Source organism: Cupressus sempervirens, chromosome 11, assembly GCF_028749045.1.
Source record: "Cupressus sempervirens isolate cs-2001-9-10 chromosome 11, ASM2874904v1, whole genome shotgun sequence".
Taxonomy (NCBI): Eukaryota; Viridiplantae; Streptophyta; class Pinopsida; order Cupressales; family Cupressaceae; genus Cupressus; species Cupressus sempervirens.
The window spans coordinates 496,611,399-496,637,165 of NC_143128.1; the positions used below are offsets into that span (position 1 = coordinate 496,611,399).

The 25,767-nt window shown below is 31.6% G+C and overlaps 1 protein-coding gene across 1 annotated transcript in view; it reads right to left on the reverse strand.

Annotated features, from left to right (window-relative positions):
* Positions 1-2,716: 2,716 nt before the first annotated feature.
* LOC149530544 (uncharacterized) overlaps positions 2,717-25,767 on the reverse strand; it is a 66,366-nt gene continuing 43,315 nt past the window's right edge. The window contains exon 2 of the mRNA XM_089808210.1: positions 2,717-3,640. Within this exon, the coding sequence (XP_089664336.1) occupies positions 3,250-3,640 (391 nt within the window). The 3' untranslated portion in view covers positions 2,717-3,249. The remainder of the gene's footprint in view (positions 3,641-25,767) is intronic.

Genomic DNA, 25,767 nt, shown 5'->3' on the forward strand with positions numbered 1-25,767 from the left:
ATGAGTCATAATAAATAGGTCACATAAGAAATTAGTGGTTGGGAAGGGGGGAGGGGGGAGGGTCACAAGAAATATTTACAAGCTAGCCCCTCATTACATCAAAGTTTATGAAAACTGAACATGATAAAATGAAAACCCAATTCACATAACGCACAATGACTTTGACTATTCACCAAGAGGGAGTATATGTTTAATGACACCTTGCATCCAAGGGTTGTTAAGAACATAACCAAACTTCACATGCACCACATGTGCGTCATGTCATTTACACAATATTTTAAAAAAATCATTGCTATCACAAGCCAAATCTTCATTTGGTAGGCACTCATAGCCTAGTGCAAAAGAAAAAATCTCAACAGTTAACAAAATTTACACTCTTCTTGTACCACACTTGTAAGAAACAAATACTTCAAATATAATACAAAAATTGCATATTTTACCACCACATAATTTAAACCAAAATATAATCATAACATATGATATGGGAGAATTACCAATCAATGCATAAACTTTCCATTTTTGACAATCTTTAAAGGAATGCAATTTCAACTCAAAAACATGACATGCATAAGGAGCATCATATCCTTCTATGTCAAAAATAATCATAACTGAGAGACACAACATGCAACCCATCTCATCAACTCATACAATATAAAGTAAACTTGTTGACTTACAATTGTGTGTCTAGCATAGTGAACTCAAGGCCCAAGTATGAAACCAAGAGCTTTGATACCATGTGTAAGGACTATCCCTAGAAAACCAATGCCACATCAGTATCTCCATAAAAATGCAAAAAATTCAACAAGAGTCAAAGTCCATTGAATATTGTCTACTCAACATTAGTTGATTTACTATCATTAATGTAAACAAAAATAGTACATATACATATATGCTCAAATTTTAAAGAAACCATAAGGTCATTACCAAATTACCAATACCAAATACTAGATACCAGATAGTCTAACCATGACGACGAAGTTGAAATGAGCTCCAAAACCTGTCTAAGAACACAAGGGCGAGAATATTATAGGAGTGCTTTACCACCCTACCACAAAGCTGTTAAGCTTCCCCAAAATCTTTCCTGACATGAAAGATACTCAGCCCGGCAACGAGATAGTCTAAACAAGTAAAACTTAGAGGAATAATGGAATCGTGTTACATAAATAATGTCAAGAACATTAATAGGTCAACAAGATAACAAAATAGCATTATCTTAGTTACCACTTTAGTATCATAGTCCTATCTCCATCATTTATAACTAAATTAAAAAAATCATCATAACATGGTTTATCCAACATTGAGCTCCATATACCCATCAACATACAAGGATAAATCCATAAGTCCTTTAGTCATGGATCAAATAATTACATCTTTCTAGCTCATCTCTGACAAGAAAAATTAGTCTAACTTCCAAAAGGGCATACAAGTATAACCATTAATTCTCTATGGACACATGTTATAATTACGCATATATTAAGCCAATCACTTAGTTAACAATGAAACTCTTTCTCCATCAATTAATATTCCTAGTATGTTATCCTATCTTGAATGCCTTGCATAAATCTTAATTACACACGATGTATATCAAGTAACAAGAATGACACCATTACTTACTCTTATTTGGCATCCAAATAGAATAGACAACACACTTTTTTTTCTTTTTTTTAAATGAGACAAACAAAAATTGAAGTATAAAATAATATTATACTCATCACTATCAAGGATTCTACACATATGAAAAGTTTTTACTAGACATGTGCTAAATTACAAGTGGAGTTTCTTTGGCTCAAAGGCACCAATTCAAAGATTGATAGACACTTTTGTCCATCAAGCAGGACTGAGACTTATTTTCCAACAAGCATTGATGTATTAGTTTTGGACTCATTTGACAAAATAGAGAATCATCACACAAGTAAAGTACATTTTCAAAATTTTGACATTTAACGCTGAACTTTTACTGATGTCCAAAAATGATAAGTCTACAATTATGTTTTCTAAAGAATGCTATAATAATTTTCACTTCCAACTCATATGTTTTATAAGGAATGGTGAAAAACTTACTTCCAGCTCATAAGTTTTTTAAGGAATGCTGAAAAATTCACTTCCAACTTACTTAGTTGGCCCAACTAACTAAGATTTTTATTTTTGAATAAATAAAATATATATATTCTAACTCATAGCTAAATCATCTTTGAGTTTTCAGAGTATTAAAGCCTACCATTGTTCTAAATTAAAAAAAATGTGAATAAGCCAAACTACTTTAGCTCATAAAAAAAATCAACATTTCTATAGATCTATTTGTAAGGGATGCTTAAAATTTATATGACTACATATATATACTGTTCAATTCAGCCTAATCTGTCTGTGAAGATATAATCCAACATTGAAACAAGGAAATAATGTTGTTTTTGTTTTCACAACATTCTATCACAACAGACTTTGATTTTACTAATGAAATCATTTTTCTCACATAAAACTCTCTATATATTATTGGAGCAGCATTTACATCTTATAAAAGTCAAATAAAAAATAGTATCAGACAATGATTACTCTCTACTGGCAAACATGGTTTAAAAAAAAACCATAAAATGGATAATAGTTGCCTTTCAGAGCTTTTTCCAAATGTTTCTTCTGTATTTCCTTCTAAACCCAACCATATGCTTAAATACTGTAGAAGACAAGGAAATTAGACAACAAAACATGAACTGGCAAGCAATATTCTAAAGTTCATTTTACTGTATTTTTATTCTAAAAACTTCAAAGATACAATAAGTATATAAGGAACCTATTTTTGAGAGACTCTTTCTTTCTTGTCTGTTGTTTTCTGCTGCCCTTCTTTCTAATTCCAACAATCACCTTCTCCAACCGAACCAAGAGTAATCCATCAATTTCATTTTCTCCTACCGGCTTCTTCCTGTACTCTCCCTTCCACTCAGCAGCTTGTTCCCTTTTCTATGATTTTCTCCCCAGCCACAAAACGTGCCTACTCCTCCCTCTTAAATCATATTCTCCCTTCTCTCCCTCTCAAATCATTTTCTTCAGCCTTCCTTCTCACATTTCTTCCCTTCCATCCTCCTCCAAATAACATGTTGCCCCTTATTTTAACAGTTTCCCCTCCTGGAGATGAGACAAAGAAAGCCGAGCTATCCTAGTTTTTTTTTTTTTTTCCGTTATCGAGCACAAGGGTTACAAACAGGTTACTCCAAGTAAGGAGCCTCTTTTCTCCCATGATCTAAGATCCTTCACCGCCTAAGTGTCAACAAAGCCAACTTGTAGAGGCCCTCCAGAGATAAGAGTAAGCGTTTCTGAGGCTTGCGGATGAGTATGCGATAGATTTACACCACGTGGAACCATCTTGAACCTCACATATTGGAGGCCTTGTGATCTTACTGCAGGAAACGTGTCTAATGAAGTGGGAGTGCGTATTCCTCTGAAGTCGACAGTAACATCTCCATTCCCCAAGATATCATGAAGGGTGAAGCTCTTTAATCCAGTAGCAAAGTCTGTAAGTGGATCAGGATCTGCTCCATCAACGCCCCCCTCATAATAGGAAGAATAATTGCCAAAGTAATGAATAATGAAATTCCAAATATTATGATTCCAATATCTGCCAGCTGTCTTCGCTTTTTCCTTTAGAATCCTGAGGAGTCAAGGAATATCCCATAGAATGAGGTCTGGGCTTCCTTTTCTAATTGTCTTTTTTCACATTCTACCAACCCTAACTTACCGTCCGTCTGTCAAAAACTAACTCTCTGTCCGTCATCAGCAAATTAACAATAATAATTCTTTTTAACTACTTCCACTTCAAACGGTTGCATTCAATGAATAATATCTTCTTATTAATTTTATTTAAAATAATTCCAAATGGCAACAAGAAGACCGACTTATTCGGTTTGCTAAAATGGGCTGTGACAACTTAAGACAAGTATAAACGTAGTTTTGAAAAAAAACAAATTAAGATTTCGACACTTAAATTCATACATGGAAGACATGTATGTCTAACCCTAGTTTGGACTAAATTATAAAAGAAATTTTAATGAGAATTTAATCTCATACATTGCTTGTAGTGGTGACAGTTCTAATTCTATGATTTAAACATCATTTGAATGACTGAATTAAACCCTAAGGATCCATTTGGTAGTGGAATTAGACTAGAATAAGCATTTATAAATGCTAAAAAATTTGAATCCTCCATTTGGATGCCCCAAATCAGAATTGAGAATAGAAATATTTATTGTCATATGGGCCCCAAAATGAGCATTTGTCATTCCACTCAAATTGGTGTTATTGGAATATATATTCTTATTCCAATTTTGACTTTTCTATATTTGATGAAAATTTCAAGTCCATGCCAATGTGCACACCCAACGAGAGCTCCATAGTCATAGAAATTAGGAAAATGACATTTGTCGCCATTGAGAGCCTCACCATGGATAGTTTAAATCATAACCAAGTGTTGTGTTTAAATGTCAAACCATTGGTGAGATTTTTAAGTGGGGTAGGTTTAATTTGGCTCGATTAATGCTGCATAGAACACTAATCATATTGTCTACATCACATTCATAAACCAAATCAAGAGATTCTAAATCTAATTTAGGATTTATATGTCCCAACCCATATTCAAAATGGCCCCAAAGGATCTCCCTACATGAGGACTTCATCTTATCTTTGCAAACTGGTGTTTTTTTCCATATATGTTACTCAACATTGAAAATGTTAATACTAGAAAGAAATGCTAAAGATTCGACTTTTGGTTTTATGTTTGAGAAGTTCCCGAGGAATCCCTTGTTGCCATAATGGTGGATTTGATTGTAGTAGGGCTCCATGTAGGATGTGGTGTTTTAACTAAAGTAGTTGTGATGGTTGTATATGGGCAAGCCATTGATGTCTTATGCTAAAATTCATTGATTGATGGCCTTCTTGAGTTACTGCTACAAGTGACCATGCTCCCAATATGATCACTCCTACTGATGTAGCGTTAGGTTGGAGCACAAGCCCACATGGAAATAATTTAGTTGAAGGTTATAGTTCATTAGTTGAAGTTTGCAACTGAGGATCACGATGCAAGCATGCTAAAACCAAAATGAAAACCCTTTGTATCTCCTCTCTGTCATAATCAAGCCCTTGGTCTTCATCTGCTATTCAAATTCAAATTTCAATTTTGTCTAACCAAATAGAGAATAGGACTACATATTCCCATTGTCTAGTCTAAAATAACAAATCCAAGATATATTCCTATTCCCATATTCCAAACCCTAGAAGTTGGGTGTTTATTGGTTTCCCTAGTTTTCATTAATATTGTCCATGATAAGTCTAGATTTTGTGAATTAAAGTGCACAAAAATGACTTTCTCATAAAGTCACAGGTCCCCCTCACTCATTACTTGTTAATACTATAATAGCTAACCTGGGTATAAAGACTATAATCTTTGTTATTTTTCATTAGATTTTCAATTCATATGATGGAATGAGCTAGGTTTTAAGCAAAATTTTAAATGTTAAATGTTAAATTGTTCAAAAGAGGATTCTATTGAACAACTATCATAGTATGAAAAACATTAGGAATGGTCATCTCTAGTCGTGTTTTTTCATTGTAGTGACAACCATATTGTTCCTTTCCACCTTTGCTTCTTTGTTTTCTCCTAAATAAAATTGTGTAATAATTGTAAAAGATTGTAGCCTTGTTTTGTTGGTAAGAAAGAAACATATCATCAAGCAATAGAATAATCAGAAATCCTTTCTCAATCATCACATTCCACCCCTCATCCACCTCCATCCTATGTCATGCCTTTCCATGTACACATTCCATTTTATTCTTCACATAGAATGCATATAAATAGTATAAATTATAACTAACTAATGATAAATTGAATTATTAAAATCAATTCTATTTCATTATCCATTAAAACTAATATTTGGTCATTATTGTATGAATTTTTTGAAATAAAGGAGGGGTGAAAATTTATTCAAGCTGAAAGAGAAATAATAACAAATAGAGAAAGGGCATCAGACAATCGTTTCAAGATCAATCAAGTGATCAAGTTGATGGGACAAGGCAGAAGCCCACTTCGCCAATGTTCCAATTACACATATGGTTAGAAGCCCACTTTGCTAAACAATCAACAATACTATTCCATTCCCTAGGAATATGAGTGAAAGTAATAGACTCCAAAGAAGTACACAAATTATGAATCTGGTCCACAGTCAAAGCTAACTTCCAACTAACAACTTCAGAATGTTGTTGATTCAATAGACGTATCACCACTTGTGAGTTAGATTCACAAATAGGCCTTCTCCAACCAAGTCACAAGCATTCTTCACAGCATACAAAATAGCTATCACCTCCATCAGGTTGTTAGTGTGGTGACCTTTATAAATAGAAAACATAAACTAGAAATCCCCCTTACTATCTCTAACAACACCACCAATGCCAATAGGGCCTGGATTTCTCTTAGAGGATCCACATGTGTTGATTTTAAGAATACCATGCAGAGGGGCACTCCACTTCTCCACCCTATTTATCTTTTGCAAGGGATGTCTATACATCTTTCCTAGCAGTTTCCATGTGAGGGGGGAATATTTAGATGATTATTGAAAATATCCTCCTTTGGTTCCATGGCTTCAGAAGTGTCACATTTTGTAGAAATAGTTTCCCCCAAAGAATGGATAATTTTCCACCATAAGTGAGGAACCTCTAAAATCTCATATTTAAAGATATGATGGTTCCTTTTCAACCAAATACGCCAAATAATAAAGGAGAGTCCAAGAGTCCAAGCAACTTGAAGAAATGAAGTTTTGATAGGAGCCTTACCCTAGCGAGCAAAGAATTCTCCCAGTGAGGAAACATGCCAACATGATTAGTTCCACACATTCCACCAAGAGTGCCAAATATGTCTAGTGAAAGAGAATTGGAAAATGAGATGAGAGATATTTTCTTCACTAGTCCAACATAGAACACACATTAAGGGTCCTTGGAAGCCACACTTGCATAAATTATCCCACGTACATAAAATAATTACATTTGGGCCAAGAAAACTTGTACCAAACTTGCTTCCACCAAGGCATTTGAATGTCCCCCAATGTTTGCCAAAGAAGCTCAACATAACCTGCAAACACTGAAAATTTTCTAGACAAATCTTTGTTGTCCCAAGCAAGAACATCATTACCAACCAAAGTAGTACACTCATGAGACTACAAAATCTAAAACAACTCCTTCCTATCCTCCTCAAATCCTCTTGGAGGTTATTCAGAAGGGTTTTTCCAATGAATGGAAGGATCCAAACCTCTAACACACCCTATCTTATAAAAATCAACTATGTCCCATCCAACAACACTAAAATTTTTATACAGGGCATGTAGTTGAGGATGAGTGATAAGAATAGGAGGGTGCCCATCCCAAGATTCAAGCCAAAATAAAGCTTGTGATCCCAAATGACAAATCCAAAAGAGATCATCTTTAACCAACTGAGCTCCAAACTTTAGCATATTCCAAATCATGGATCCTCTCCCTTCCACAGGAAAGTGGTGAACTTCAACCACATCAATATCTGGAAAATACTTATGGGTGAGAATACGAGCCCAAATTTGATGTTGGTTAGTACACCAACACCAATAAAGTTTTGCAATGAGAACCTGTCCATTTAAAATAGTTGATTGTAAGCCAAGGCCATCCTCCTTCTAAGGTCTATACACTATTTCCCATTTAACCATACTCCATTTAGAAGTTGAAAGGTTCCCATTCCAAAGGAATTGACAGGACAAAGCATCAAATTCCCAAAGAAAATACATAAGAGCAGCTTGAACAAATCATCTATAAATAGGAAGGGCTTGAATAACTAATTTTAATAGAGTTAGATGAGCAACATTTGATAGCCATCGATGAGTCGAATGATTAACCTTTTTTCATAGTTTATCAAGAAAAACTTGTTAGGAAGATCTAGGATGTTTACCAAAAGTAAGAGGAATACCCAAATAAACAAAGGGAAGAGACTCAATCTGAAACCTCAAAATAGCAGCAATACACCTTTGAATAACTTGGGGAGTATTGAAGAAAAAAATGGAGGATTTGTTCTCAATTAACTTTATGTCCCAAAGCTCCAAGATGCACATCCAAAGCATGCCTAAAAGAAGTAGCTTCCTGAAGATGGGCCTGTCTGATAAATGAAGTATCATCCACAAACTGAAGATGTGAAATAGGAGGCAAGCCAGCACCCCATTTCCACCCATGAATTAAACCTTAGTGAGCACGAAGGTTAAGAAAGCGGCCCAAGCCCTTAGCTAGAATGATAAAGAGATAAGGTGAAATAGGATCCCCTTGGCCAAGCCCTCTAGAGGCACCAAAGGGCTATGAAGGATCACCATTCACTAGAATAGAAAAAGAAGCTGAAGTAACACAATTCATAATCCAATTCACCCATTGTTGGCAAAAACCAAAGGTCAAGAGGATCTTTTGGAGAAAACTCCATTTGAATTTTTCATAAGCCTTAGCCATATCCAACTTAATGAACATAGCTCTCTCTTTTGACATATGCATAGAATGAATAACTTTAGAACCAATAACAACTCCATCAAGAATTTTCTTACCAGCCACAAAAATGCCTTGTTCCTCTAATATCACAACTGGAAGGCATATCTTGAGTCTGTCAGCAATCAATTTGGTGATTTTTTTTACACAACATTACAAAGAGCAATGGGATGAAAGGAGTCAAGATTATCAGCACCTTCTTTCTTAGGGATAAGAGTTAGTAAAGTACAATTCAATGCATGAAGCATTTTCTTATTCTAAAGGGATTCCTTAACCACCTCCAAGAGATCCATATTAATAATTTCCCAAAATTCTTGAAAGAATTCCACAGGGAAACCATCTAGAGCTTTACCTTTATTCATCCCAAACACTACCTCTTCATGTTCGGATATCAAAATTGGACGAAGAAGGGAATCATTCATAGCATTGGTGATAAGAGAAAGAATGCATGAAAGAATTAATTTCTCCTCCTTAGCTACAAGCTGAGAATCCTTAGTAAAAATATTAGAATAAAATTGAAGGGCTTTCTTAGTCATAGTAGACAAAGAAGAAATCTTAAGTCCTTTAGTAGTAACAAGAAAAGAAATATAGCCTTTATTATGACGTGCCTAAACATAATGATGAAAAAAGAAATATTTCTATCCCCTTCTTACAATCAATCAATGTGAGCCTTTTGTTTCCAATAAATTTCTTCCCAAAGTTCCCATTCTTCCATATCCTGCATAGCTTGGAATTCAACCCTACCAAGAGCCTCTGTAAGCCCAAAGTCCCTGATTTGGTGAGTAATCACTGCAAGATGATTTGGAGCATTCCTCTTTCTAGATTAAAGGTTCCCAAAGCAAGAACTATTCCATTTCTTAAGATGATATTTGAAATATTTAAGCTTATGCTCAAAGACAAACATAGCTATGCCATAAGCTAGGCTACCCTCTCTCCACCACTTAGCCACCAAATCATAAAGGGACAAGTCTCGGAGCCACATAAGCTAGAATCTAAAAGAAGGGTTCTTAAGGAGTGCAATAGGAAAGAAGAGAACTTAATCGGCCAATAATTATTGTATGAATTAGATACCATTGATTGAAGCACGATATTTCATTTGGGTGTGCTCTTAAAACATCCTCATATTATACTTTGGTGGTTTGGGTTCTTTCTTGCTACTTATTACTCTTAATTGGTTTCTTGTGTATACAACTCTTTTGACACTCTCTTTTCCAATTTCAAAATGGATGAATGCTCATGGCTAATTGAAGAACATATGAAAACATGTTTTAGCTCCAACTAATGCAAGTCTTACACTAGAAATTAGACTATGTTCCTTGTGTTTCTGCTTCAATAAGTGCAATTTGACTTCACTTCACTACTTCACATTTCTTTTGTTCATCACAGTATCACCATCTTATTCTCATACATTTGTCTCTATCACCATCTAATAATTATTTGGTTAAGGAATGAATAAATGGGTTCTATTTCATGAGAGAAATGGAAAAAAAACAAATCTTTTATATAGAAAACCATTGGAATTTCAATCATATTGTTAGATTATTTTGATAGCCATTTTGGAGGATGAGGAATTTCTCTATGAAATGAATTATTGCCCACCATTTTCTTTATTCACGCTCAGTAAAATATGTGCTTAGATTTAGAGAATTTCATGTTTCAATGGAAGAAAAATATATCTACACATCAACCAAATTGTTGCAGTAAACTTGGGCTTTGAGGCAATGGTGAAATTTTGATACCCAATTACAGTGGCCAGAGATTGTCTTCTTCCTTAATGATGTCCAAAATATATTTATAAGGATGAAGGAAATGTCCACTATAAAAGAAAATTAAAAGAGCTTTTTTTGCTCACACATAAATGACTAAACACACACTAATGTGAAACTTAAACAACATGATGTTATTAGGCAAGAGTCTATAACACAACTATAATTTGTGAGCTTCTTATGTGGGAAGTCTTGGGTTCAAATTGACTCAGATGGTTCTATGAGCAAGTTGATTATCATTTAGTTTAATTTTACTAACAAGATTTATAGTGTAAAAACTAAAATATGTTTTTAGTATCTTCATTAATTTTAGTGCATTTTGATGATTTATATTCTTTCAGATCTATTTCCACATCAACCAAATTGTTGTAGTAAACTTGGGTTTTGAGGCAATGGTGAAATTTTGATACCCAATTATAGTGGCCAAAGATTGTCTTCTTCCTTAATGATGTCCAAAATATATTTATAAGGATGAAGGAAATGTCCACTATAAAAAAAATTAAAAGATTTTTTTTTGCTCACACATAAATGATTGAACACACACTAATCTGAAACTTAAACAACACGATGTTATTAGACAAGAGTCTATAACATAGCCATAATTTGTGAGCTTATTACGTAGGAGGCCTTAGTTTTGAATTAACTCAAATGGTTCCATGAGCAAGTTGTTGTAGTAAACTTGGGTTTTGAGGTAATGGTGAAATTTTGATACCCAATTACAGTGGCCAAAGATTGTCTTCTTCCTTAATGATGTCCAAAATATATTTATAAGGATGAAGGCAATGTCCACTATAAAAAGATTTTTTTTCTCACACATAAATGACTGAACACAGAATAATCTGAAACTTAAACAACATGATGTTATCAGGCAAGAGTCTATAACATAGCTGTAATTTGTGAGCTTATTACGTAGGAGGCCTTAGTTTTGAATTAACTCAAATGGTTCCATGAGCAAGTTGATTAGCACTCAGTTTAATTGTACTAACAAGTTTTATAGTGTAAACATTAAAATATGTTTTTAGTGTCTTTATTAATTTTAGTACATTAAAAGACATTGATGACAATATCAAAGAAACCGATCAAAGAGATTGGTGCTGAAACAAATTTTAATTCTTTTCTGTAGAATAAATTTTTGGCATGTTTAGAAATGGCTAAGGATTCAACAATTTAATTTTTTTAAAATTTTTTTTTCTAAATTAGATGGATATAAGAATGTAATTTATTTGTTATGATTTCTTCTAAGTCATTTGGTATAACTTTGCACCAATTTTTTATCTAAGAAAACTTTGATATGATCATCCATCCTATTGTATGTCTTATGTATCTGTACCCACTATATTAAGGCATGGTCAAAAAATTCTTTCCTTTATTAGTACTTGTTAGTAGGCTAAGTACTATTGTGATACTTTTCAAAATTTATGCTTTAACTAGTGATTAAATTTTTTGGTTTCTACAACTTAAAAATTAATTGATTTAAATTTTTTTATCGAATTAATATATTGCATAGCATAGATGCATGATTGTTAACATTACAATTTTAAGAAATTATTTTTCTAAGATTTGATTGGTTGAACTCATTTAGCTCTTATATTGGTTGGGTGGATTGTAAAACTAATAAATTTTAAGAGTTAGTTTTTATTAAGGTGAATATGATTCATTAATGTTTAATATTTTTAATGTAAATGATCTGGTTTAATTTTTTTAATATTTAAATATTATATTTTTTATAATATAATATTTGTCATTCAATTAAAACTACTAAAAAGATATCTTTTGTATATTATATAATAGCTTATGAAATATTATTATATATTATTATAATAATTTTTTTAATTATTTGTATATTTTAATATATTTCTAATATAATATTATCAAATGACATATATATTAATAATTATATTTATAAATAAATTTGAAATTTAAATTATAATTAATATCATTAAAGAAAACTATAATTATCTAATATTTTTATTAATAAAAATATTTTATAGACTATAATAAATTTATTAAATTAAAAGTATATCTATATAAAAGCCAAAGGCAAGTACTAAGCCACTATGTGGCACTTGTTTTGTATTCTATGCACCCTCGCCTAAGAAAGTTTAAAAATTGAATAATTTTATGTTTGATCATAACTGGTTTCATGACTTTTGTTATGCATAGGCATTCCACAAGGAGGGGATATGATATGACACCTACTAAATGCTTTTTTCTATAAGATTTGAACTGTTATTCACATAATTGTTTTGTACCTTTACTCTCAAACCAAGTTCTTTGAGGCTTTCTTCAAAACATTTTCATGGCTAGGTTGTACTTTGGCATTCTTGCACACTATCTACCAATGTTGATGATAATAATCTTTAATTTTTCCATCAAGATTCCTTGTTCATGCTTCCTTAGATGAATGTACTCTCAAGGGGTTTCTAATAGGGTTGTATAGGTAGTAGCATGAAGGACAGAATCATACACCACCTTTTATATTTGGAATATAAACTTATGTAATCAATTAAATTTTGACTCTAACATACATTAAGCTTTATTATTCCAAATCAGTTATACTTTAAACTGGTATATTGAGAACTATCAAGTTGCCTTTGCAATTTTCCATATGACTATGCGACTTCCACAACTCAAGAATTTGTTTGCTTTGACTTCACCACATTCTTACCCCAAAAACGATTGTACTATATGCAGGAATAACCATTACACCATAGGTAGGAACTTTGAAATTATCCTGATAATGGTTATTAATTTTTTGAATTAGTTTTTATTGTTTTATAAAATTAATACAATTAGTACAATTGATAATCTCGATTTATTAAGGTATACTTCATTTTAGATAGGTAATTAATTTATTAATTAAACAAAGGTTAAAGCTAATAGATAAAAATAATGTTGGTTATAGTTATAATTTTAGAAAAGGTTATGAAATTATTGACATGGTGACATCTAAAATTAATAAAATCCAATTAATATTTGATTTATCATATTGTTTACTTCTAGTTTGATGTAAATCCTATAGTCAAAATAATTATATATTAACTCCATCTCAGTTATTTAAAAGTGATAAAAAATATTGAAGATGAAAGAAAATGGTACAAGTAGTTAAATGCATATTTCATTTTATCATCTAATCATTTATCAATTGGGATAAGTATATAAACATAAACTTGTGTCTAATTAAAAAATTGGAATATAACATTACTAATAAGTAGATAATAACTAGCACTTGTACCTCATAATTCTACAATAGATATGTTGATAAAAAAATATACTCCATTATTTGCACCTCAAAATTCTACAATAGATATGTCGATAGAAAGATATACTCATTTAGTATATTGAAAGATAGGGAAAAAATACATGCAACAGAAAGCCAAGGGAAAATACATTCAATGAAACATATATGTTATGCTTACTTGTTGCATAACATTTAATTTATGGTGGGTGTCTATTAATTAAAAGAATACCAATAAACGATACACTTTGTTACTAGATTTAATATAATTCAAGTTAAATGATTGCATATGGATATTGTATATGCAATTTGTGCAAGTTAAGCTTCCTCTATTTTACTTATAATTGTATATGGATAGTTTTTCATTATTGTAGCATCTATCAAAGGGGAATGATAGTTGAATTTGAAGAGATCATCAAATGACTTGACTCTAGATATGATAATGAATATTAGGCATTATCTTTATATCTTTTCAACATTTTGTTTCTTAAAATCCTCTTATAATGCATATAGGAAGATTAGATTTGATATTATTTCATGGATTGTGCACATAGTATATATAGGCTTATAATTACAATTCATCTATATACATGTGATTTTCTAATAAAAATGTAAGAAATATAAAGGTCTTAATTATAACATGGGCTCCTTGGTTTGGGACACTTGCAATCTCTCACTTCCATAATTAATCTAACAAATGATTTCTTATGAATATACACTAATTGTGTTATTGAGGTAGTGATTCTCTTTGATTGTTAACCCCATCTAATATGTCTATTATATTTTATATGGCTTGGCAAATTTGATTCCAATATTAAATCACCATCATGTGTATGAGCTTTGTCCCATATAGACTTACTATCTTAATCATGTTCTAGAAATCTTAGGTAGCCTCACAAATAAAAATATCAAATCCCAAGGCAATGGGCGGTGAGGAATAATGATGTTAGTTTACTAATCCAACTGAATATTTTAGAGTTTCTACAAGAACTCCAAGGCACTATATGTTTATAAGAAAATGAAATTATTTTAATGCAAGATGTCTTTTAAGAATTTCCAAACTATACACACACACACACACACATATACATACATACGTACATACATACATACATACATACATACATACATATATATATACATATATATACATATATGTATATGCATATATACACACATATATACATACATATATATATGTATGTATGTATATATGTGTGTATATATGCATATACATATATGATATATACACATATACACATATATATACATATATATATATGTATATATATGTATATGCATATATACGCACACATATATACATACATATATATATTTATATATATATATATATGTGTGTGTGTGTATATATACACACACACATATATATACATACATACATACATATATATATATATGTACACATATGTGTGTGTATATATATACACATATATATGCACACATATATATATGTATGTATGTATACATATATATGTATATACACACACACACACACACACACACACACACACACACACACACACATATACATACATACATATACATACATACATACATATAACACATTGTTTAAATTAAGAACACATCAATATTTTACATGATTTATATAAAATGTAATATGTAAGGGGATAACCTAGTTGATGATGTGACACCAAAAAATACATCTTACCTACTAATAGTGGAATTTATTTGTTGGGATTAAAGAGATGGCAATAACAATTACATGTAAATATAAATAATATCATAGAAAAATAAATCTACATAGAATAGAACACAAGACATAAAGGTTTAACGTGGTTCACTCAATCCCTAGGCTACGCCCACCAAATATAGAGCCCAATATTCTTATTATCCAGTGATTACAACCTAATTATATTTTGCAATCCCTTATTGTTCAATACCACTAGAAGAAGCTACTAAATAATCATTCATTATGAAATCACTAACCCTAATCCATTTTATACAAGCTTTTACCTAAAACATTATGGCTCGAATATGTCATCCAATAGAAAATAGCTCCTAACACCTTTTACAATAATAAAGTCATTTGAGCTTTCGGGGGTGCTATCCCTCAATCCCACTCTATATCACAACAAGGAGTGTGCCTAGAGCTTTTTCCTAGGACCTTCCATGGGGTGCTACCCCTTGACCTTGTCTTTGGGGCATTTCCCCCAAACCCCCTTAGAAAAATCTAGGGGGAAACTATGTCGAATCAAGTAGGTCCAAAAATTAATCTTTGAATCTGATTAGGCTCCACATAACAAAAAATTCTATACAATTTCACTTAGGAGAGAACACATGTCTTTTAAAGTAATGTAAAAGTCAAGGATAAATAAGATGACTACATCAATAAATGTTTCATATTAATATAAATATTTTTAAAAAGAGAAAATTTTCAATGAATTTTTTATATAATAACTAATTCTTTTCATGTATGTTCAACACATTAAGAATATTAAATGCTATATTTTTCATTCTTCTACTACTTGTGTTTCATAAGTGGCTAGTGTTTTGTTAAAATGACACGTTGGAAAGTTTGTAGATATAAATGCATATATATTATCAGTTATGACAACAACTAAAGTAAGTAAGGTTGCATGGACTTAAGTGTAGATTTGGTGTTTGTTGGATATTGACAATATGATGATCCCTTTTTTCTAGGTGGGTTTCAAATGGTCCTATATTGTGAATGGACCTTTTTAGAATTTGACAGATTGTGAATAGACCTTTTTAGATTTTGATTCTTTGTAGATATAATCTTATTTAAACTAACTTGTAAGAATCGCCACTTAATACCATTAGTAATTATTTTGTATCAATTCTTGTAATTAATGGCAAGTTTATTGATGATTGAATTTGGACACGATCTATATGGGATTCACATATTGGGATTATCCTAGCCCAACATGAACAATTCAGTTCTCTCTATATGCACACTCCCTATCCACTTTATAGTAATACAAGAGTACTCATCGACTTACTTATAATTTATTAATAATGTTAGTTATGATTATATTAGGCTCAAAATTATGCTTAACATGATTTAGAGTATGAGAATTGATCCAATTCTTGACACTAATTCTAATTATATATTCAAACTCAATAATATTAGAGGCTATATAGTATTAGAAATAACTGATATAGTTTTCATTTATAATATTTTATTAATAATTCAATATATAAGTTATATATTTCATTAGTGAAAAATATAAAATTTTGGATGTGTTTGTTTCTCCCAGAATTTGAAGGGAATATGTTTATCCTATGTTTGGTTATGCAAAATTATAATTGGAATAAGACATTAAATTCTTTGCATCTAGTAGTTGTGGCAACATAGAAGCTCATCATCTTTTCCCTCAAGCTCATCATCTTTTCCCTCTCAAAGACCCCAAAGTTTTGTCATGACTATTGTGTGTTATGTATATGAATCATTCTCCACACACTTTTTTGTAAATTCACCAATAGTGCACCTATTTCTAGAAATTGCTATTATGTCTCTATTGTATTGATTTGATTATTTTTCAATCTTGCATGCAAGGTTTCTAGTTACATTTTTTAAGGTCAAGAAAAAACATCCTTGAATTATGCATATAAATCATACTTTGCACTTCTCCATAAATTGTGCACGTATGCATATAGCAGTTTACTTGTAGATACCAATGTAAGAAATTGAGAATTTTTTAAAAAGATCTAGGGTAACTACATTAACGGATCTAGAATGGAACCCATTCCAAAGAGAAATTTTCCGTGGGTGGAGATTTGTATGAATGATGAAGATGCATTGAAGAATGGAGTCAAATGAAACTACTGCTTGTTCTAATCTTCTATTTGATAAATTTTGGTTGTAGGCTAAGAATAAGAAATCAAAATTTTATATACACTCAAATTGCATTATGAAGAAGAAATTTCTTGATTTTACTACAACCCTTATGTGAAATCACAAGAGTAAAACACATACCATAGCATTTGGAATCTCATATTTCTTCCAATCCACTACTGGTTACACATCTAATGAGAAATATGTTCTTTGTTCTCAAGAGACACCAATGCGGTGCATGGAGCAAAGGTGCCAAGGAAAAAGTTCAAATCAGGATCCTTATCTAGACATATAATTATATCACATTAAAGCCTTTGTTGCAGATAAGCAATATATGAACACAATCACCAATAAGAATAATGCAGTAAAAAGTTCCTTCAAATTATGTGTCTCATTGGAAACTTCATTAGTTTTTCAAAAAATCATTAAGCTATTCATGTTTTCCCCTACTCATTTCAATTCAATCTAAGACTTCAAGATAATCTTTGAATACTTAGACCAAGACAATGCATGAAAACTTGAGCACAAACATTTAATGGACCCAAAAATATTATGTTTTCTAAAAGAGTAAAATTGGAATAGGCATTTTTATTCCAATTCCACCTATTTAGGTGGAATATCAAATGCTTGTTTTTTTGGCCAAAATTAGAATACAGGTTCATATTCTCAATTCCAATTTGGCGTGCCCAATTAGATGATTTATTTTTTTTGGAATTTATAAATGCCTATTCCAATCTAATTTATGTTTCCAAATGGGTCACTATGTTGTACCTTCCACATGAAATTTGTATTCTTATTTTTGTATTTTAATTCCTTTTCATTTAGTCGTTATTGTTCTATCCTATATCATTCTCTATACATGTCTCTTTTTAATATGTTTAATTTTTCTTATTTTTTCCCTTAATTGATTGTGGTCCAATAAGGAGGTTTCCTTTTAATATAATTATTTTAATTTATTTTTAAATTATACACACACACAAATATATGTGTGTGTGTGTGTGTGTGTGTGTGTGTGTGTGTGTGTGTGTGTGTGTGTGTGTGTGTGTGTGTGTGTGTGTGTGTGTGTGTGTGTATGTATATGTATGTATATGTATATGTATATATATAGATATGTATATGTGTGTGTGTGTGTGTGTGTATATATATGTATATATATATATATACAGATATATATATATATATATATATATATATACATGTATATATACATGTATATATATACATACATATATATATACACATATGTATAAATATGTGTATATATGTGTTTCTGTATCCATGCATGTATGTATATACATATGTACATACGTGTGTGTGTGTGTGTGTGTGTGTGCGCGCACGCGCGCATGAGTGTGTGTGTGTGTGTGTGTGTGTGTGTGTGTGTGTGTGTGTGTGTGTGTGTGTGTGTCTATACCCACTTTTAGGATGGGAATTATATATCCTTTTATGGGCTCATGACATATCACTTGTATGATATTTTTGCTTAGTTAGCATGTGCACCCATGTACTTAGGTGTTTATAGCAATTCATTATTATTGTTAGTTAACTTTAGTTATTTATTTAGTGAATGTATGAAATAAGTTTTGACTAATATTATTAATTTATACTTAGTTATTACAATTAAGACTATCATAATCTCCTATTTAATAGGTTGTCTATAAATATTATCTAGATTATGAGTTCTATTATATGATACATTCATGAATAGATTGAAGACCAGTGTTTATTCCAACTATTATGATCTAATATTAAAATTTATTATTAGAGAGGTTCCTAGCCTCCCATAATTTCTTCTCCTCAAATTATTACAATTTTCATTTCATTAGCTAGATGATAACCAATCCATGAGTCTTGTTTAAAGTTTAGGGGTGAATTCAAAGATATAATCAAGTATTTTAAGGTCAAAATTAAGTATACTTATATTGAATTCTTTGAGTATTTTAACTTTGAGTGTTCATTTTTTAATTATATTGGTGAATGTAAGATTGATTCTCATTTAAGGTTAGATGATTGATTAAGCATAATTTGTGAACATATTGTGTTTGATGCTTGAATGAGATACGATGACAAATATATTTTGTGATGTCGAGGTTGGTGATTTGTCCAAATAATTCCAAGAATAATTTGATTAATGAATTCATAATTGAAGCATATGATATGATTGAATTTTAGAAAAAAAAATCAGTTTCAATGTTTTATTGTTCGTAGTTGAAAATTCATTTAATGGTCTCTTGATGACTATCTCATATATGGAGGTTATTTTCTTTCAACAATAACGTACATTAATATGCATCTAAATTAAAATAATAATAAGAGGATGATGAATAAACCAAAATAGATTTAATAGTTGGGCATGTGCAGGATCATGGTCAACCAAACTATGCCCTTAAGTGGCAATGAAAAATTAGGAAATCAAGGTTATGTCAACTTGACGTGCAATTTTAAGCTTGCTATGAACTTTCAATCAAAAAGTTGTTAGAAAAGAATATATAGGAAATTGAATTTAGTTTATGAAATGCTAGGCCTTATTTAAAGAAAGAAAATTTTGATTTGCCAAAATGTTGAATTTTAATGTAATAGTACAAAAATAAGAAGTGGGCATATGTCTGACTACCTTAATGAAAATAAAATGGTAATATTTTTTTATAAGATTATAGATATAATAAGTAGAATCATTCTTGGATGTGTCACATATTTTTGGATATTTTTAATCCAAATAAATAATTAATTATGAATTTTCTCCTATAAAAAAAATTTCTATGTCTGACCAGCTTAACTAATTCAAAACTTTAAAAAACTTAATTTTTCTTTTATTTTCCTTATAGTAGAAGAAGTATATAATGTAACACATATTTTGGATTTAAAAAATGTTATACCATTTGAAAGTTATATATTTTTTTCAATTAGTGTGTCAATCAACACTTTATGCATAACTCCATTAGAAAATGAATAATAATTACTTACTAAACTTGTAATTTAATATAATTTACATTTATGGAAAGATAAGAACATTCTTAAGAAACCCTTTTCATTTCATCAAATTTGGGATAAACAAAGTCATCAGATACATGTGTGAAGTAAAAAACATGCAAGAATAGGCCAAAAACATGTTTTTAGGACATTTTTAAAGTTGACCATGTAGGTTGGTATTTAAAGAAATACTAGGCCTTATAAAGGTATTAATATTTTGGTTTGGTATGAGGATGGGTGGGAAAAAGGTCATAATAGATTTTGAAATGCTTTGAGGTAGTTCAGAACTACATATATTTTAGATCACCACTTGTTAGCACACCAGGATCTTGCACATAGCTAGTTAATATATTAGGATAAAACCACAAAGTTGTGTTACCTTTTAAGCTAACTTATCAGAATGAATGAATATGAGTTTCTCTAACTAATACCAATTTTGGTCAAACATATGATCTAGCTAGATTCATTCTAGATAAGTTATCCAAGTGTTCCAAAAATTTTAATTGAAAGTATATATTAAATGCATATTTTATACCAATTTGTGTCCAATTACTAAATAAATAACAATATTTTAGAAAAATGATATTTCAATAACTTTTACTCTTTTTAATGATATTTTTTTAATAATATAGATAATCTGCTTTAAAGAGTCTAGAATAAAGTGTTAGAATTCTTTAGAATAACTGAGAGGGGGGGGGGGGGTGTGTGAATCAGTTATTCAAGGTCCAAATGCCCTAATAATACTTTTTCTACACTTTTAATAAATTCATACACTTTTCATCCATCCAAACTTAAATCAACCATATTAGCAAGTTACAATAAATCAACATGCAGAGATAAAACATTCAAGATCAACACATGACACAATGATTTATGTGGAAACCCAATTTGGGAAAAACCACCAGTAATATGCTACTCAATTCTTACTCTTCTAAAGTGATGCCCTATTAAAGGCCTACCCTGTTAAAGGCTTACAACACACTATTAAATGTGACCTTATTAGAGGATTTTACCAAATTGTTAGGAATGGGCTTGGCTAAAGGACTTTAGAACATTCACTTGGAGTGTCACCCTATTAAAGGATTTATCGCATGGCTATCAAACCAACCTAAGTCCATAGGATTTAAACTAACTGTTACAATTGCTAGAAAGTAATGGCCTTTTGATCTGATATAACTTACAACATACTTTGCAGATTTCAGATCACACTTTCAGTTCAATCCTTATGCTTGGCTTCAATCACTTCAGCTCTGATTGCTTGTCTTCTTATCAAGCTTTGTCTCCTTGAGTCTTCTTACTCATCATGCCAATGCATCCATATCTGAGGTCTTCTTATTGAAACAAAGTAACTATGCTCTCTTTTCTCCTTAGCACCTGCTACAACATTTTATGCTTTCATGCTTGACCACCTCTCTCTCTTTTTTCTTCATGGACTTATGACTTCTTAAATAGAAATCTAATTTTTCCTTTGCTGCTCAATTCTTCTTCTCTAATTTTAGGGTTTCAAAATGGATTAGGTAGGATACAATGTATCTACCTCATATCTTGTTCTCATCTAGAAACTTCATCAGTTGTATCCTTAAAAACATTTTACATGGTGTTCTGTGCCACCAGCTCATCATTCTTAACTTCCATTTAATTTACAAACTTCTAAATAACAACTTTGTTGGCTTAGATCTGGTGAATCTTTTATTTTCAAAATAATGCTGCAACTCGGCATTATTGTTTTTACTGGTGCTCGACATCTCTGTGTTACTCGGCACCATTGGTTTTACTGGTGCTCAACGTTTCTGTGTTACTCGACACCATTGGTTTTACTGGTGTTCGGCATCTCTGTGTTACTCGACACCTATATCTGCTCGGCACTTGAAGTTTACTCAGCACTTGAAGTTTACTCGGCACTTGATATCACTTGGCACTTGAAGTTTACTCAGCACTTGATATCACTCGGAACTTGAAGTTTACTCAGCACTTGATATCATTCGGCACTTGAAGTTTACTCAGCACTTGATATCATTCAACACTTGAAGTTTACTCAGCACTTGATATCACTCGGCACTTGATATTGATTTTACTTGACTTCAACTAGCTTGCTCAGCTCCCTCTCTCTAATGAACTTTAGTTAGGCTTTACAGATGTCTTAGCTAAAAACCTTACATCTTTGATATGTTTCTGTGTGCCCATTCTCTATGTCTTATAGTATGTCATCAACACACTTTTTCATTAATGGCTTAGCTAATCCTTGTACTTCATTACACCATCATAACTTCAACCTTTCTCTTGGTGTACTAGTTATATCTTATTGATTGCCTCCTCCTTGTAAATCAACTAATTGATAGTATTTGGATCATTAAAGAAATTATCATTCCTGCAAATAGCAAGTTTGACATCAATGACAAAATAATGATTGAGAACATTCTTTACAATTTCCATATATCATTTCAACAACTTTCCTCATGTTCTTTTCAATCATTTCCAACAATCTCCCTCTTTGACATTGATGGCAAACCAAACTGATCAATTGATCAACTTAGCTACCACCAAGATTGTATACATTATCTACTACTTTTCTTTGTTGGCTTCATTTTACTAGCTGATCTCATATATCTCCCTCTTTCATATATATCTCCCTTTTGCTTTGTATTGATCAGGTTTCACATTTCTCCCTCTTTGACATAAATGCCAAAGATGTAGCATCTTTATTATGCAAAATATGAGCTTTGGCTTCTTGTTGTTTTTTCCCTCTGTCACCATGCTTGTGACTGATTTGGAGTTTATGCTTCTGTTGTTATCCTCTGCATCATTCTTCTGATATTTCAATGATTCATTGCTAGTGATGCAGGGCAGCTTCCTTGTTGCTTTAAACTACTTGAGTTAGGGGTATTACCCCCAACTTGTCTCTAAGATATTCATAAGAATCCTTTGGCAATAGTTTGGTGAAAATATCTGCAGTTTGTTCCTTTGTGTGAATGTATTCCAACTTCACTTGTTTGTCTTCTACCAGTTCTCTAACATAATGATACTTGATTGCGATGTGCTTGGTTTTTGCATGCATTACTGGATTTTTGGATATGTTTATAGCACTTGTGTTATCACAATACAATATCACAGGTTTTGTTACCTCTTCTTTCATTCCTTCCAATAGATGTGTGAGCCACACAATGTTTGTGCAATTGACTGTTGCTACCACATATTCTGACTCTGCAGTGGACTGAGATGTGCATGTTTATTTCTTGCTAGTCTAGGTAACTAGCCTTTTTCCTAGAAATAATGCACCTCCACTTGTGCTTTTTCTATCATCAATGTTGCCTCCCCAATCTGCATTTGTATATGCATTGAGCTCAAATTTTCCATTCTTTTTGTAGTATAGACTAAAGTTATCAGTTCCTTTAAGATATCTCATTATTCTTTTTACTGCTATGAGATAATTTTCTTTAGGATTAGCAGAGAATCTAGCCACTATTCCAACTGCTAATGATATGTCTGGTCTACTATGTACAACATATTGTAGTTTTCCAATCATGAATATGTACATTGTTTGATTGACTTTAGCTGATTCATCATTTTTGGATAGCTTATTTCCTATTGTCATTGGTGTGCTAATCGGTTTGGACTCCTCTAATCCAAATGTTTTCAGAATTTCTTTGATGTACTTTGATTGTGTCATAAATATACCATGTTTGAGTTGATGTACTTGCAATCCAACAAAGAATTTGATTTCTCCAAACATAGACATCTCAAATTCATGTTTCATTTTGTTAGCAAAGCCTTTGCAAAGAACTTCCTTTCCACCAAACACTATGTCATCCACAAAGATTTCAGATACAATAATGTCTTTACCTTCTTCTACTTTGATGTACATGTTGCTATTATCATCAGTTCTTTCAAATCCTATTTGTATTAGATACTTGTGATGTCTCTCATACCATGATCTAAGTGCTTGTTTCAAACCATAGAGTGCTTTATGTAGCTTACAAACCATATCCCTATTGTTTTCATCAACAAATCTTTCTGGTTGTTCAATGTAGACGTCTTCTTCTAATATGCCATTTAAAAAAGTAAATTTTACATCCATTTGATAGACTTTAAAATCTTTATATGTAGCATATGCAAGTAAATTTATTACTCCTTCCATTCTAGCAATAGGGGCAAATTTTTCCCCATAGTCTATTCCTTCTTCTTGAGCATAACCCTTGCATACTAGTCTAGCTTTATTTTTGGTAATCTCACCATTTTCATCTAGCTTGTTTTTGAATACCCACTTGGTGCCAATCACATTCTTGTCAACTGGTCTGGGAACCAAACTCCAGGTTTTGTTCTTCTTTATTTGATCAATCTCTTCTTCCATAGCTTTGTACCAGTCATCATCTTGTAATGCACCATACACTGTCTTAGGTTTAGATTTGCTGATTAGATATGATTCATGTCTTAGTCTGTTCCTTGTCATTGGTCTTGCATCTTTGTCACCAATTATCTGTTCAACAGGGTGATGTCTTTTTACATATTTGGATAATCTTGGTTTTGTCCTTGTTTCCATGTTTGATATTTCTGATTTAGGGTCACTATGTACTGAGTTTTCAAGTTGTTCTTCATCTCTTTCATATGTACTGACTTCAGAATCAGATTGCGCATTCTCTTCATTCTGCAACTCAGCTTCTGAATGCAACTCGACATTCACTGGTTGTGAGTCAACTAAAATTGAAACTTGTTGTTGAGTTTCAATTTGATTGACATCATCCTCATCAGTCATTCCTTCATAAGAATACACATAGGTTCTGTATTCATCCATTCTTTTTGGTTCTTTAGCTTGGACTTCTGTATGTTCATCAAAGTTTACATTTGCACTTTTCACAATTTTATTAGTATTAGTATTCAAACACTTGTATGCCTTACTTCTAGTGGAATAACCAAGGAATATGCCTTCATCGCTTTTTGCATCAAATTTTCCATTTCTAGCATCTTTAAGGATAAAACATTTGCAACCAAATACTTTGAAATGTTTTACATTGGGTGAGTGACCATACCATAATTCAAAAGGTGTTGTATTTGTACCTTTCTTGACTTGTACTCGGTTCATTGTATGAACAACTACACTTACAGCTTCTCTCCAATATTTTAGAGAAACAGTCTTTTCCATCATTAATGTTCTGGCACAGTCAATCACAGATCTATTCCTTCTTTCGGCAATTCCATTCTATGGGGGAGTTCTAGGAGCTGAAGTTTGCCTTTTGATTCCTTTATCATTAGAAAATATCTCGAATTCATTTGATGTGAATTCACCACCTCTGTCTGATCTTAGGCATTTCAAGCTTTTTCCTATTTCCTTTTCAACTCTAGCCACATACCACTTAAACATTTGAAAAGCATCAGATTTTTGTTTTATGAACATAACAGTCATCATCCTGGAATAGTCATCAACAAACAACATTATG